A 16432-nucleotide genomic window follows, 5' to 3' on the forward strand; every position below is an offset into this window, starting at 1 on the left:
TAAAAATTTGCTTTCAATATTTCCTCTCTTTATTTTTATAATTAGTTAGTCTGATGATATGTATATCAAGTTCATCCCTCTTTATGGTGTACAACCATTTGTACTCCATAATAATTATCACTCTAACAGGAAGTTTAATGCAGAAAACAGAAACTATACTAAGGTAATCACATTTCTTTTTTATGTTGGTAAAGATCTTAGATTCTTCAGCATATATCTTTCTCTTAGAAAATAATATACATGAGTTCAGATCTTGTCATGATCTCACTAAAATCTATGGTTACCATGTGAAGAGTGGATTATAGTGCAAGCTAATAATAATAGTATTATATTAAACCCAATGTGCTTTGGACTTGCCCACCGTAGCCTAAAAGGCAAGCAATGGTCACTTTGCATCCCAAAGCGTTGACCAATCTTTGCTCTCTCTCTCTCTCAACTATCCTTTAGATTTCGTTAATTTAATATTTTTAACTTCTATTAATCGTGAGATCATTTGATGCAGTCACTAAGCTTCACGTCCATAAGATTAGATGAAATTTTATACTGGTTGTTACTCAAGAATTACTTCGTATAAATCTCCATGACACAAAAACAAATACCTACTTGCAAAATACAACATATAATTTGGTAAATTATTCGGAATTATAGAGTATGCAACTAAGCATCAAACAGATTAAAGTTGATGCTTTATTTATTTATTTATTTTTGTACAGAACTAAATATATCTTCTTCTTTTTTTATAGAATTATAAGATTTACTAAACTTTCTCCTTTTGATATTATGATTTCATTTATGTTTACTTTATAAATGAATGATATATTGTTAATGCTGATATTTAAGAGCATTTTATGATGATCCTTAAGTGGCCTCTCTTAAACCAGTGCCAAAAGTGCCTCCATTGCTATGTTGGCCACCTCACCAGCCCTGCCATCTTCCAGTCTTTGTCCTCACCCATCCGATGGCCGCCATAAACCTGAGCAGCGAAAGGTTGGCCTTGACAAGGAGTAGACCAGAAATGCCACGAGCATTGGCACATGGAGGTCTTGAAATCCTCTACCAGAGTTGACCTCTTTCGTATTCTCTAGTGTTCTTAGGCAGCTGCAACAGCAGCACCACCAACCAAACTGCTTCATCACCCCCACATGGACACCAGTTGTGCGCATTACTGCTCCCAATTCCATGCCAGTAATCATAAAAGAAAGGAAGAGAGAGGGAAGGGGAGCGAGAGAGAGTTCGAAGTCACAAGAAATCACCAAACAAGGACACCCCAATGAGTGATGCACTGGTAAGTTTCTTTGGTACTGTCTGCGCTTTTTTCTCAGGGAATCTCTCTGCGCTGGGACCCAAAAGTTTGAGTCTTCAATGCTCATTAATGGGAGCAAGGAAGAGCACAACCTCCTTTGTTCTTTGCTGCTTCCTCTATGATCTTTTTCCCCTTCCTATTTGTTTTCTGCTTTTGACAGATGGTTGATGCATGGGTTGGTCCCCTCCAGCTCAACACGGTGCGGTTTGGAATGGTGTGAAGAGGTCTGCAAGCAGGGCAAAAGACAGAACAGAAGCTGCACTTTTGTTGTGGTGTGAAACGTCTTCCTTCATCTCCTGCCATCTCTGTTTGTTTGGTTGGGAAATGAAGGGTGGGTTTGCCTTCTCTGGGGATTATCTGGGTTTTGGAGCTTGCTGAGGGTGCTAACTTGTTCTACAGTTTGGTTTTTGTGCTCAGGTTGCAGATTCATTTACATTAGAGGTTTTGGTGGGGATTGGGGAACTTGGGGTTGTTTACCTGGTGGTCCTGGTGGTGATCTTTTTGTTCTTTTGCTTTTGTGTGATTAGGTCTGGGTTTTGTGGGTATGTGGTGAAGAACTGGTGCTTGTTTGGGGCTGTTTGTTCGCTCTTCTATCTTTTGAAGGTTTGGTGGTGGTTTTGACTGCTTCCATGTGTGAGAATGGCCTAAAGTTTGGATCTTGGAAGGGATTGTTTGAGGGTTTCATGGTGGCCTCCGTTCTTTGTGCTTTGAGCTCTTCTGAGTTCTCAGTTTCTTGAGCGATAGTTAAATTTGCGACCTTGTGTGTCTTTTTCGGGTGATGTGTTGGTGGGCTTTTGATTCTTGAGCACGGTTGTGCCTGGAAACATTCTGGTATTCTTGGGGGATTGAGGTGTGCTCTCGAGTTGGTCTCAGCTTGCAGTTGACGGTTTTTATTTTGGATCAGGTTGCAGGGATTTTGGTACTGAGGTTGAGGTCTATCTCTGAAGCTGACTGCAGTTTTCTGTGAACATGTTCCTGTGAGGCAACAGATTGATGGAGAATAGCTTATGGCCTAAACTTTTGAGCCTACTTGTCGATTACTGAAGATCGCGGCGTGTTCAGAGTGTGATCTCTGGTTATTGCCAGGTTCTGTTTGGATTATTTTTGCTCTGGCCATTTCATTTCAGAGTTAGTTCAGAATGGCCTGCAAGAAGCTGGGATCAAAAGCTGATGCCTTTCAACGACGAGGGCAAGCCTGGTAAGCTGTATATTCTGCCTTTTTGTTCTAATGATATGCATATATTCTAAAGTGATCTTAGAATTGCATCTAAGCTATCTTCTATTCTGAGTGGTCAGAAACTTGTGACTCAATTGATAAGATCATTGTAGATCTAAAGCCAGTATTGTAGTTTACGAGATGTATGACTTTCCAAAAGTGCAAGCTCTTATTTATGTCTAGAAGTTACGGCCTCTGAAACAGGCAGTCTTTTTTGGATTAGTTTTGTCTATTTTACTAAATTTGACAATAGAATCCTTAAAAATATTATCTGAAGTATATTATTCATGTAAGAGACTCCATGAAATATACAAGTCTATGAAAAACTGATTGCTATCGTTATTTGCTATTTCTTTTTAACTTCTGCAATTTTTCCTGACTTGTTGAATATTATATTTTTCTTGGTGAATTTATTAGTATGGTTGTCACCCTAATTTCAATTCTACAATGTTCTACAGTTTCACAAGCAAAATAGTCTTATCTTGACAATGCTAAATGGAACCAACATTTATAGAGGTTGTGGCACGAACAGTTGGTGGCTTGCTGCACATTGTCCCATGAATTAACGGTTAAAGGGTAAAATAAGAAGGAACAAATGGATTTAATTATTAAGAATTAGTTTATCCTCAAGCTCTAATTGTTTCTCTTAGTTGTTGTTGGATACTTGGATATGCCATGAATGTTTAGATAAGCACTCCAAATTTAGCCCAAATCGGACAAGCCCATAGTATAGGTGCCTTGTTGCCTCTATTTGCTTGTACCACATAGATTTAAAGAGAACTAATCCTGAATGGTCACGGCATTTTAAGGAACAAAGATAAAGGGAAATCAACATCCTGAGAAAATTAGCTTTGCAACTACAGGAGCGTTTTCAGTGAGGAATTGGGGAACAAGATTTTCAGGGACTAAAGTGAAATTATTAGATCTTTAAATGGGATAATCATACTTGAGTTATAAAAAAATGGTGGTATGCTGCACGAGGATCCCAGCAATATAGGGTCTAGAAATTATTGTGATCATCTTTGTTTGAGAAGAGCATACACAGCGATAAGAGTGCCCAAACAGGAACAAGATTCATATGGTGTGCAGTTCTCTAGGTCACCTCTTCCATAATAGTGGCAATACGAATATCAAATGAAAAGGCTTTTCTGAGTTAAAATTTTCTCTCAAAAGATTGCTCATTGAGGACCTCAATTGGTTTTGCTAGTCAATTTGTGGTCCTAGAAATCAGAAACGTGAAATATAGGCATCATATTTGGTTAAACACTTGGTTTGTTTTGTGTATTTTCTTGGGTCTATGACTATTATTAGGAAGTGAAGCTTAAAAGTTAAAAGCATTTGTGATATATTGCAATCGTCTCAAATAATTGCTAAGATCTATTAACCATGTAGAAATGCTTCTGGACTCTGAAGCTTCTCCATGCATGCCTGTGTAAATTGTGGTTAGCTTGAATAAGGTCCTTTTCTTTATTCATCATAAACTTGCTAGGAGATAAAAAGGCATGCTAGAAAAACAAAAACTGGACTGTTCTTTTCCTCCTGCAGTGATCTGAACCTTTTTTGCTTTTTATGTGGCCTAAATCCTTAAATTGCCCCTCTATATGAGAGGATAACTATCTTGAATCTTTACTATGGTCAAATCTGTCTAGAAGTATTTTTCACTCTCCATTTTGTTTTTTCTGTCAGGTTATGATAAAATTGTTCTATATGACAAACATTATTGTAGTTGCATGTGGATCACTTGTTATTTGTGCATTCTGCAGGTTCTGCACTACTGGGCTTCCAAGTGATATTATTGTTGAAGTTAGCGAGATGTCCTTCCATCTGCATAAGGTGAGGTGATTAATCATTAAATCGAATGGGACCATACTTGTATCTAGCTACTATCTAATGCAATACCTTTTCTTAAAAAGCTGACGCAATTAAGCATTTAATCAAACGAGAACCCATACACTTTGGTGTTACATTAAAGTTGCTCCTTCATGACACGAGTAACTATGGTTCAAGTCGCTAAATCCTGCAAACGCAATATTAAATCATTTTGACACATATTTTGTGTTATCAGGCAAGGCACTAATATTTTGAACAATTTTAAGTTTCAACATTCTTTTTCATGGAGGCAAGGAACATGTTTAGCTCCTAGCATTGTACAGCATTGTTGTCATTTGGGTCAAATCAATTTTTGTTGTATTAAATCTCGATATGAAGATTAAAATTAAATGAGTGCTGCTACTTAGTAACTGTTTGTTTCTTTGTGGGTTTTAATGTAGATGGAAAAGAAACTTGAATTTAATATAAATGCATAAATTAGACACAAACTCTCTTGTAAAATGAAGCCTCTAGATCGAAACAAGTCGCTAATAAGGAACATTTCATGTCTAAAACAAATGGAATTGTTGCTGCCTGAGATGGACAACCAACTTGCTTTTCCAATGACAGATAGAGTTTGTTATCAGTTGTTTCTTTACCATTGAAGAGAATAATTTTTTATGAGACCGATAGAACTATTATTTTGTTTAGTGGTCTAATTTTCTCATAGCCATTGTTTAGGCCAGTTTGTCATTTTCTATTTGTTCTTCTCCTTATTAATTGTAATTTTGTCCAACTCATGTTAATTTTATTTCCAAAGTAGCTGAATTATGTTATTCGCTAATTACATTTGTAATTTTTTCTTGCAGTTTCCTCTTCTGTCAAAGAGTGCTCTCTTGGAAAAGCTTATTGAGGAGAGCTCTGATGAAGAAGATGGTTGTGTAGTGAAGTTATGTGATATGCCTGGTGGGGATAAAGCATTTGAACTAGTAGCTAAGTTCTGTTACGGTGTTAAGTTCGAACTCGCTGCCTCAAATGTTGTTTTCCTGCGCTGTGCTGCTGAATATCTTCAAATGACAGAGGAAATAGCAGAGGGCAATTTGATTGCCCAAACAGAGATCTTTCTTAGCCAAGTTGTTCTTCGTGGCTGGAAAGATTCGATAAAAGTGCTCCAAACCTGTGATAATCTTCTCCCTCATGCTGAAAATCTTCAGATCATTAAGCGATGCATTGATTCTTTAGCAGTTAAAGCTTGTACAGATCCCAATCTCTTTGGTTGGCCTATGATGGAGCATGGTGCAATGCAAAGCCCAGGCGGGAGTGTTTTGTGGAACGGAATAAGTACGGGAGCCAGACCTAGAAACTGCAGTTCTGATTGGTGGTACGAAGATGCATCTTCATTGAGTCTTCCCTTGTATAAGAGGTTGATCTCAGTCATGGAATCTCGAGGTATCAGACAAGAGGTCGTAGCAGGCTCCGTGACATCTTATGCCAAAAAGTATCTGCCTGGTATTAGTAGGCGTCACAGTCTGGCTCCTGTAGCTCTGACTGCTGCACCATCTGAAGAAGAACAGAGACATCTCCTCGAAGAGATTGTGGGCTTGTTGCCTTTACAAAAGGGTGTTACATCAACTAAAATTTTATTTGGACTTCTTCGTACTGGCATGATTCTGCGAGCTAATCCAACTTGCATTTCCAACTTGGAGAAAAGGATAGGACTGCAGCTAGACCAGGCAAATTTGGAAGATCTACTTCTGCCAAACTTTTCATATTCTATGGAGACACTCTACAACATCGACTGTGTTCAACGAATTCTAGAGCACTTCTTAGCCATGGATCAAGCTGCTGATGGGGCATCTCCTAATTTGGTTGATGATGAGCAGTTAATTGGTTCACCTTCTCTTGCACCCATTACTACTGTTGCCAAGCTAATTGATGGGTATCTAGCAGAAGTTGCACCAGATATCAACTTGAAGCTTCCAAAGTTTCAAAATCTGGCTGGTGCAGTACCTGATTATGCACGACCACTGGATGATGGACTGTATCGTGCTATTGACATCTATTTAAAGGTAATTATTCAAGTACATTTTATTAATAATTATCATGAGGTTTCTCCATGCGAACCAAAAATGTAAAAATCACATTGGAAATTTGGGTCTCCACTACTACAAACATGTTTGTTCTTTTTTCCTCATAAAGAATATCACATATGTTGTAAACTTCAACAACAATCTGTCAAATGATCAATATCATTGTTTCATGCTAATTACTACAATGCCTAAATTTTTATTCCAATTTTCCATTGTGCTGTTGCAAAATTGTTGATGATGTGTAATATATGACACATTTGCAGGCACACCCATGGCTCAATGAAGCCGAAAGGGAACAGCTCTGCAGGCTGATGGACTGCCAGAAACTCTCCCTAGAAGCCTGCACTCATGCTGCACAAAACGAAAGGCTCCCGTTACGAGTAGTGGTTCAAGTTCTTTTCTTCGAGCAACTTCAACTGAGGACCTCGATTGCTGGTTGCTTGCTTGTTTCCGATAACCTTGATGTCTCACGGCCTCTGAGGAGCGGTCTGGTGGGTTCAGGAGATGGCGGTGGGTGGGCAAGCACTGTGAGGGAAAACCAAGTCTTGAAGGAGGGAATGGATAGCATGAGGATGAGGGTGTATGAGCTCGAAAAGGAGTGCACAAGCATGAGACAGGAGATCGAGAAGTTGGGACGAGGGAAGAGCAAGTGGAGTACTGTTTCAAAGAAGTTTGGATTTAAGCTCAAGTCCCAGATGTGCAGTGCCCAAGAGGAGTCTGTAAGCGATCATCAGCAAACCGGAAGCAACACCATTGAAAAGTTGCCAGCTAAGCTCACTAAACACAAGCAGCAGCTATCCACAGATGCATGACCATTTCCCGTGAGGGATCAAGGTTTGTAACTCTAATTTTCTGGGGTTTTTTCTTACATCAGGAAGTTGTGAATTCAGTCTCTTGGACAAATGTTATTTTGAGGTTTGTCCTTCACTTTCTCTTGTGTATGAAATAGTACTAATCTTGTGTTACCTATATGTTTCTTACTGGTGACTGCAATGCTAAAACCGCAAACTCAAAAAATATATATATGTTGGAATTAGTTTTTCTTCTTGGATTCTTGTCGCAATTCTGCTGAGTCATCAAACTTTTACATTGTTGTCTCAATGAAGTTCAACTAACACTAGATGGCAACACACACCTGTAAGCACTACTATGCCTTTGAATGGGATGATTGACCTTGGAAGATGAGTTAATTTGGGTTAATTACATGCTACTTACCAGTGATTGTGATGCTGCATCAGCAAATTAGAAAGACCTGTATCTTATATGCCTACTTCTTCTTGGTTTGTTGTCACATAATTCTGGTTGGTCACCAAACTTCTACATTGCTCCATCTCAATCAAGCTCAACCAACACCAGTTGGCAGCATATACCTGCAAGCATTACTATGCTATTAAATGGGATAGTTGACCAGGGAAGATGAACCTGCCAATGTAGAAGTTTGTCCAGACATCAAATGCTCATCACACAGCAGAATTCCTGGTTGGTGGGTGAAATATCCATTCTTGTTCTTTCTTTTCTTAGTAGTTCTTTGAACCTGCTCACCTTGATCAGCTTTACACTAGTCCTTGTCCCCACACTTGTCAAATCTCCATGAATGGGGTAGTTGACCTTCTCCTCCTCTGCACTCAATGCACCATTTCATGGTGGTAGTGTAGTTTATAATATGCAAAGATCTCCAATGTTGGCTTGCACTTAGTTCAGCTAGAAGTTTCAATTAAGTTTTATGTTGTTTTTGCACTTTCCATCACTTAGTGGAATTGATTGATGGCTTTCTGTCCATACTATGATGTGATTAAGTTTGTCTTGCAAAGTGAGTATGAGAGCTTCATGTGATTTGGACTCCAAATCATTTTTTTTTGTCACAAACACAATTATTATGTTGGTCTTCAGTGGAAATGGATCAGAAGAGTCTTTTGAGTTATGAACTGACTATAATTATGCGGTTAAGTGCATGCCTTTGCCAATCACATGAAACAACATCAATCCCAATAGTTACTATTGTCAGAAAGTGATGTTCATTGACTTTGGGAAATTCAAAGAGAGGGAAGAAAAAAGGAACTGCCCCTCAAAACTTCATGGGAAATTTTAGAATAATTTACCTCATTATTCAGTCAAAGTTCGATTTAAAAAAAATTAATTAACGTATCGATTTTTAAAAATTCTCGTAGAATTATTTTTTTTCAAAATGATGATATTACCCATATTGACCATCACTTCTACCTAGCATCATTACCCTTATCGAACCCCATTAGCCCTCATCAGATCCATCCATGCCTTTGTAGATCTTGATGACTCATGTCGAACTTGCCATGGCCTACCTCGTCGTCACTATTCTCCCTCGTTGCACAAGCAACCCCTAGCCCCCGTTGCCCTAACTCGCCTCTCCTCTACCTCACCAAACCTACCGCTACCTCCACCTGCACCTCCTTCGTTGGTCCACAAAGATAATGAAAACAAGGTGCACAAGGGTAAATTCAACGAGACAAACGAAAGCAAAGCCTGCCGTATCGAACCGTACCGCCCGATATGGGCAATACGTACCAATCCGACAGACCAACGGTACGCGGACCGTCCTGTACCGTACCGAGCCTGGATCGAAACACCGTTACGGTACGGTACGACGGACCTTGAACGAAAGGGAAGTGGCGATAAGGGCCAAGGATCGCCTATGCTACAAGCAAGAACGACAAAAGCAAGACACATAAGGGCAAGTTCGAGGAGTAAAATGATCTTTTCATGCAAGAAGCTATAAGAATTTTTAAAAATTAAAACATGCTACGAGAATTTATCAAAACTAAAAACTTTTTCTAAGAATTCACCCTTGTTCAATTAATCAAATCATAAATTTCATAAAAATATAATATAAATTGTTACTTGTGATAGTTTATATTTTTTTATTCCTTATTAAGTTTATTTTTGACCCCTTGATTGAAATCCTAGCTTTACCAACTACACTGAAAACACTCAATTGAAATCACTGTTGTTGAAATATATGAAACAGCAAGGATAATACATAAATTGTACTAAAACAATCCTTTGGGACTCCACACAACAAGCTCCTGGCTCACTGTACATTTTATATACACAACAAACCATCAAAGCACCCCAATTTACAGCAAACAAGTGCAAAGTCAGTGGATAAAGTATAGAGGTCAAAGGGTGAATGCTTGATGAAAAGTACTTCCTTGGATCTTAGCTTCCTCAGATTGGGACATTATGCATCTCACCCAAGGATGTACAAGTCAATGGCACAACAATCATAATGAGAACCCTTCCAAGACTGGCTTCAACACAATCTCAATAGGATGAAAGACTCCAACATAGATGCAGCAATTTGAGCAGAAATTTGCTCACTATGCACTGTGAAAAGCATACTGAAGGAGCACCCTCACATTCTCGACTTCTAATACCGCATGCATCATGTCTCTATCTTGAGAAGAGAATTAAGGGATGTGCTGTTGAACCGTTGTGCGAATCCTCTTATCACAAGAACAATGACGTCCCGCATATGTCGAGTTTGCACCATCAAGTCCACTTCATTCTCACCATCAACCACAATCTTGAATCGGTGTTGGTCATTGCGATAAAGTTCAACCTGCAAAGTCCAGTGAGATGTCAATACGCACAAGTCTGTGGAGTCAATGTTGTAATTGGTCCATTTGAGAGGAATGATTAAATTCAGTACGCTCATCATTTGGCCATATGCCTCAGCTCATCAATTACGTTATTGCTGGGCATCTACTGGGAAAGCATATCATAATTTTTGAAGGTTCTTAAATATCTTCACCAATTATCTGCACGACCATCAAGAATCATGCATGCTACCAAAGAGTTCACAAGAGAATCAAGTAAATTTGGAATCCACTGTGCTTCCCCAGTAGTACACGGGAATGAAAGAACTTACATGAAAAGGAGGAGCATATGTTCCACGGATTTCGGTATTTGGAAATGAAGTCTTAGAACCAGGTTTAACAACCTTGACTCTCTTCCTGTTGACTTCTAGAATTCTTTTCTCAAGATTTCCTGCTCCTGGAGCCTGTAAAATTGATGCAGGAAGAATAAACAGTTTTAGCTTTGGAATCACTCAGTTCTATTTTATCAATGATCACAGAAGAGAACTACAGTTACCTCCTTTGCAGACCGGTTTCTCTCACACAATGCCTGTTTCCAATAGAAAGAAAAGATTGTCAACTTCCAGATATGATAATTGTCCATAAAATATATTTATAAACAAGACCTCTATGCTCAAATCTTTTGAGAAAATTCCACAATAAGCCAATGAGGTTGCAATCAAAAGTACCCAATGGTCAAACTAAATTTAGCTCGAAACAATTTCTGACTGTTACTCTATATCATTGCTTCCAATTTTGAACACTATAAGCCCCATGTACAAAGTATGGCTAAGAACGGCTGACCCAAGGTCAGCATGCAGCATGCCGCATGCCGCATGCCATGCCAACCCAAGATGGATCCTCATTCACTTGTCCTGGCATGTGAAGTTGATCAATATTCATGGATGGGCATTTATGTCCCGTGCAGGAACAACCTTTATCATGCGATAGCATAGGATACCTTGTACACAAATGTAAATAGATGGACAGAAACTGGGAACAGCGCCAGAAGTCACAAGCCAGATGATCAAGTGTAAAATCGCTGTCAAAAGGAAAAGGATATTGGGCAATATTTTGGGGGGGGAGGAGGGGGGAAGCCAAAAGCAAGCAGTACCTCAAACTTCACAGATCCAAGCTCCAAGTTCTGCTTCACTTCTCTGTAAACATCTGGCTCTGCAAATGGGTAAAAGAGGTAACTGAATACAACCATAGGAAACTGAATGATGGAATGAAGCTAAATAGTACACCAAGCTTTTCCGAAAAATGTTAATCAAATTGGTTCCTTAGGTCAAGAATTTGTCAGCATGAACATAGAAGAAAACCAAAAGTTCTCCCCCAAGTTTTGAACACTGAGCAATAAATAAAATAAATCAGATAACCGTTAGTACATTCAACTAGCCTGGGGAACCAACCAAACAAATCTTTAAACTTCTGTGTTTTCCAATAATAGTACAATTTCCAAAACAATCATATACTTAAGGTGACTGTAGGACTACCACACTGTTGCAATTAAAGGAATAAGAAAACATGTTATTCCACTCATGAACAACCTGCAAATAAGCCACAAGTTCTGCATCAGACAGTATACAAAAATACACAAATCATGTTCATCTACAAGAGATCCACTTGAAAATTCATGGATGAAACCGTTTGACTTAAAAATGATTTATACATTTTTAGTATCATTTACAATGTCCTTTTCCAACAAGTTCTCTCTCCTTATCTTTGGGCAGTTTTTGAGGGGAGTGAGCTCAGGTTGCCGGCAAATGGAGATTCTCTATACTTACAAATGGCAATATCTTTTTATCTGTTTATGGTTTACAAATCTAACCTACCAGTCTTGTGAATGGAGGCAACTACTGGATCCAAATGGGACCCACCCGTGGAAAAATAGTTGCTTCAAGTCACAAGACAAATAGGTGACACTGGCAAGCCATAAAAGTGCAGCAAAGATATTCCGGCCCATATTTGCAGTAGAGCCATGAATCTTGCATTTTAAAATGCAACTCAGCTATTCGATAACTTAGATTTATGATTACAGCATGGCTACTTTTGTTTCGTTACTTGCATTTGTCAATTGCAGACTATTTATCTATTGTGCACTGGGACGAGCAATGTTTGTAGGGATTGGTGGAAGGACAATAGGCAGCATTGTAAAGATAGGCAGTGGGAAGGGCCGCTTTGTTCAAAGTAGGAGGCAGGAGATGTGACACCCCCATTTAGTCCCACTTTAGAAGTTAGAGAAAGTTTGAGTGATTTATAGGGCTCGAGTGAATCTGATATTACTAATTTGGACTTAAGTATTTTGAGCCATGTGGTTCTAAGCTTATTAAGTAAATAGATTAGCTGTCCCATTGAGAAAGATTATGGTAGTGGAGAGAACTGTTATTGGACAGTGAGATTCCCACATTAGAACTATCTATGGTCGGAGTTTGAGAAACATTGAAGTATGAAGCAACTACCAGGTTGGGTCTCACTTGCACCATATTAGGATTTGATTTGACGATGTTAAGCCTTAAGTGTGGTGAGATTGTGACACCTCAATTTAATCCTGGTTTGGAAGTAGGAGAAGGCCTAAAATTGGTTAAACAATCTTGAGCTTAGCATTTTGGGACACGTGATTCTAGTCTCATCAAGCCAATTGATTAGTTACCGCAGGTCATGATAAGCGAGGCACAATCAGTGGAGGCGATAGCAGTGGTCAAGAAGGATGATGTCAGGAGTAGTCAAAAGGCATATTCAAAGTTGTGGCTTCCAAGCTAAAAGTAGCCTGCATTTTCACATGCAAGCAGTTTAGTCCTAGATGGAAATACAGGGTTAAAGGCTTAAGTTACACTAACGAATGGCAGTTTCAATGTGGGTAATTAAGCACCTGCATTTGATCAAATGCCCGCTTTGCACTCATAGAAGTAGTCAGAAAATGAAATATCTACAACTAACATGCTTGATTAACCATAGTTGAACTATTTAATTAATATACTGAAAAGCAATGAACTAAAAGCATACCCATGTTGAACAATCTAAAGAAATTCATACCAACTGAAATTGGGTCTGTTGATGCAGAAACAGGCTGTCCCTCGACTCCATCTTCTCTTACTGGAGTATAAACAGCCACAAGTCTATATCCTACGTCATCAACATTAGCTTCATACATCCTACTTGTCTCACCTGTAATGATAGAATGTTGAAAAAGGGAAGATAATAGAGCTTTGAATGGTGAGGTAAAAAGCATAAGCTGTAGATCAAAATACAAAATTCCCTCAAACAAAAGTTGACATGAAAGGAGTTGGCCACAAGTCAATTTCAAATATCAGATATAGCTCAAAACATAATCATGTTTAACATTGTGTTTATAAGGATGAACGCAGACCACAGGTCCCTTTCCCTCATTGGCCACAGGGCACAAGACAACATGAACTGCTAAAGAATATTTAGCAGTTGTGTCAAACAACAGTAGACATTTGATTCAATCCTTGTGGACAGTTCATATTGTCCCAACCTCGAACAAATGCATTAAATCCAATCATATAATCAAATGTCCATATCAGATCACAGAGACATAATTTACCAGAACATCAAGTTTGGTAGCTCAGAATTAGACCAAGCAAAATATTCCTTTGAAATGACTTGAATCATCGTAACCCAATTCAACCAAGCTTTTTTTGTCAGAAATATAATGCAATTTCATTTTAGACAACCAACATGACTTTTGCTATGTTGGCCCTTTTTGAGTCAGGGGACACCCTGTGACAAATGTTAATGTAGATCTGCATGACCCTTTTTTAATGGTTGAAGTAATGTTATGAAGTCTTTAATATACTTGATAAAAAACATTTTGCGAACTTGACCAAAATCTTGGTAGCGAGGAACTCTTTTAGCACATATCAATTAAATGTATCACAGCAATTTTGTTTCCTGGTTTGAATGATTTAATAAGCCTTAGCTGGAATCTATTGCTTTGCTTTTTTTGGATGCCATATGCTGATAATTGATAAATAATGAATGTGAAACCTTTTAGAATTCAGTGATAGAGAGTTAACAGCATATATTAAAAAAGATGTCACTTGGCAATACATGGTCCACCGTTCAATACATCAATTTGCATGCCTAATAGTTTTTTATTAATAAGTTAATTCATCCTATTTACCAATCTGTTTAAGAATTCTGGATAAGATGTAGTCTTTGCAACCTCCTATGTACTCAAATACTTCCTATGGGCCAGCTTGCAGACCACCAGCACTAACCGTGTAAAGAAGAACAAAAAAAAGGAAAAGAACATTACAGAGAAACAAAAAAGTTCAAATTAAACATCACACAGGAGCAAACTTAATTAGATATAACATGAAGCCACAGTCACCAATGAGGACACAGGCAAAAATCAGAGGATGATCATGCTAGTTTGTGCCACAGCCAGATGTAACAAAATCCAAGGCCAGAACCATCATAACAATAAACATAAATACAATGATGACAAAAAATAAGAAAAGTAAAAAACCTAAACCCATCTTTTAAGCATTATCCAGAGCAAACTACGACCGTTCAAGGCCAAATGGTTGGGTTGGTAATGTGTATGATTTCAAAACAAGGATGGATGCAAATGGCAGTTGACACAAGTGTAAGATCCATCGGCTGTCAAGACATAATTGCCTTACCAATGTCACTCAGCAGAAGAAAAATCTGTGGTACATGGACATCTATTCAGCTAATAACGGGGAGATGTATGTTGCATGCTCCATAAGAAAAAAATGCAATCAAAACCAAAGCAGCCACAGCTAAAAGTATATTACGCAGTCAATTAGTTTCCTTTTCCATAAATGAAAAGTAAAGTTCGTTTTGCAGTAGAAAATGTTTCTTGAATTTAAATAGTGAACATCATAGTTCTGATGGCAAGTTTGTTATACCAGGTATTGAGATTAGATCAGGACTTCCAACCATTGACCTAAGCCACTGAATTCTGCTCTTGCCTTCTTTCCCACCGCTATAGATGCCTCGAACAGCATACAAGTTTGTGTGGTAGCCTCTTCCTTCAATCTCCAACTTATCAATTTTGGGAATACCTGAAAGCAGCAAATTGTGTCATAGAGCAGACTAGTGATGCAACATTTGCTTGATCTTGCCAAAAGATTTTAGATGCAATTAAAAGACTGGAGATCTAGACTAGTAGTTTGAGCTTCAGAATTCAAGTTTTGGATAGTAGAAAATTTAGAACATTTACAAAGAGAAGGTGATCCATCCCGATCAATAGGACAATGTCACAATGATGAAAATCAGTTGGCACTATAAGATACTTAGAATTACTTATATCTTGCAAGTAAAAGGGCAGTAACGTTTCCATTACTATGTCTAGTAATTAGCCTATAAATCATTGGAATGGTTCTTCGGCTTAGTTCCAACTAGAAATTAGTGGCAAGGTAATGAAAAGACCTGGCAATATAGCAGATGTTTGTGCTGACACAGTATTACTTGATCTTCCAAACACATCTGTTACAGTGCATTCACATTTGAAACTTCTGCCTATATCCTCAAAGCGCACCTTATAAGAGGAAGATAGTTGAGATGGCAATATTTCAAAGGACTGGTGCTCCCCATCTCCTATCGAGGAAAACCTGTTCCACAAGTTTATTATTGAGTGGTAAATTCATAAAAAAAGGTAAATAAAGTAACTTATCTTGCATTACCATTGGTACTTAATCTCTTTCTTGTACTTGTTCCAGATATGATGTTGAATATCACTCTTAGGAATTACTTCAACAGCCGTAAGTATTTCACCCTCAACTTCTTTTCCTTTGAAAGAAAGCATCTCAATTTTTGGAATCTCTGGAGGAAAACATGAATCATTGTGTTTACTATGAGATGAATTTTAAAGTAACATTAGCATTCAAAGAATTTGAAGATGTAGACATCTATAATTTTGCATGTATCCAATAATGTCTGCCAAAACATTGGCAACATCAGAACTTCTGATACACAAGGACAAAAGACTTTCTGGAACAAATAAGATACAACCAAAGTACTGGTACCACACATACACTTGGTATTTTTCAGCAAAATAACCAGCTGTCTAGTTTTATGTGTCGCAGTTAAATCTTAATGATAGGGATATACCAATATTCTAAACAAGTTATCTAAGAAAATTATCCTAGTGCATGGGTCTCTGCCAGTTGGGTTACACATAGGATTGGATGTACAAAGCCTTACCCCAGCAATTACAGAGGTTATTTCATTAAGAAATTAGGCTCATGACCCACTATACAGTTAACTGATGCAAAATTAAATCTAGACACAGGTACAGAAAGACATAAAGGACAAACAAAAAAAACTTAACAGAAGTAGAGAAAAATGCTATACAATCTGTTGCACACTCCATTAGATTTCCAGAAGTGTCCACATGCTATACAATCTG

The 16432-nt window shown here is 38.1% G+C and overlaps 2 protein-coding genes across 6 annotated transcripts in view; one reads left to right on the plus strand and one right to left on the minus strand.

The window, feature by feature from the left end:
• The first annotated feature begins 892 nt into the window (after positions 1 to 892).
• LOC103999076 (BTB/POZ domain-containing protein At1g30440) lies at positions 893 to 7465 on the plus strand. Of its 3 annotated transcripts, none has more exons than XM_009420728.3 (6): positions 893 to 1285; positions 1464 to 1634; positions 2208 to 2501; positions 4283 to 4352; positions 5198 to 6397; positions 6682 to 7465. In XM_009420728.3, the coding sequence occupies exons 3-6, from the start codon at positions 2443 to 2445 to the stop codon at positions 7228 to 7230; spliced, it is 1878 nt and encodes a 625-aa protein (XP_009419003.2). In that variant the 5' UTR covers positions 893 to 1285; positions 1464 to 1634; positions 2208 to 2442; the 3' UTR covers positions 7231 to 7465. The 3 variants fall into 3 exon arrangements, with proteins under 3 accessions (XP_009419003.2, XP_009419002.2, XP_064940191.1); XM_009420727.2 differs by having other exon boundaries at positions 1464 to 1575; XM_065084119.1 differs by having other exon boundaries at positions 1464 to 2501.
• Positions 7466 to 9382: 1917 nt separating this feature from the next.
• Positions 9383 to 16432, minus strand: part of LOC103999077 (187-kDa microtubule-associated protein AIR9) — a 31955-nt gene continuing 24905 nt past the window's right edge. For 2 of the 3 annotated variants that reach the window (XM_009420729.3, XM_009420730.3), the window contains exons 31-38: positions 15708 to 15846; positions 15454 to 15635; positions 14931 to 15086; positions 13066 to 13197; positions 11144 to 11202; positions 10547 to 10579; positions 10323 to 10454; positions 9383 to 10013 (exon numbers count right to left, since the gene is read on the minus strand). In XM_009420729.3, the coding sequence (XP_009419004.2) occupies positions 9837 to 10013; positions 10323 to 10454; positions 10547 to 10579; positions 11144 to 11202; positions 13066 to 13197; positions 14931 to 15086; positions 15454 to 15635; positions 15708 to 15846 (1010 nt within the window). In that variant the 3' untranslated portion in view covers positions 9383 to 9836. Of the gene's footprint in view, positions 10014 to 10322; positions 10455 to 10546; positions 10580 to 11143; positions 11203 to 13065; positions 13198 to 14930; positions 15087 to 15453; positions 15636 to 15707; positions 15847 to 16432 lie in introns of those variants that run through there. The other variant, XM_065084121.1, reaches the window with a different exon arrangement.

The sequence above is a fragment of the Musa acuminata genome, chromosome BXJ1-9, assembly GCF_036884655.1.
Source record: "Musa acuminata AAA Group cultivar baxijiao chromosome BXJ1-9, Cavendish_Baxijiao_AAA, whole genome shotgun sequence".
NCBI classification, from domain to species: domain Eukaryota; kingdom Viridiplantae; phylum Streptophyta; class Magnoliopsida; order Zingiberales; family Musaceae; genus Musa; species Musa acuminata.

Bases quoted from the DNA above. Each gene is read 5' to 3' on its own strand.
- LOC103999076 (XM_065084119.1), top strand. From the start codon at position 2,443: ATGGCCTGCAAGAAGCTGGGATCAAAAGCTGATGCCTTTCAACGACGA. The intron at 4,353-5,197 runs GTGAGGTGATTA...TTTTTCTTGCAG, and splicing joins TGTCCTTCCATCTGCATAAG to TTTCCTCTTCTGTCAAAGAG. The intron at 6,398-6,681 runs GTAATTATTCAA...ACACATTTGCAG, and splicing joins CTATTGACATCTATTTAAAG to GCACACCCATGGCTCAATGA.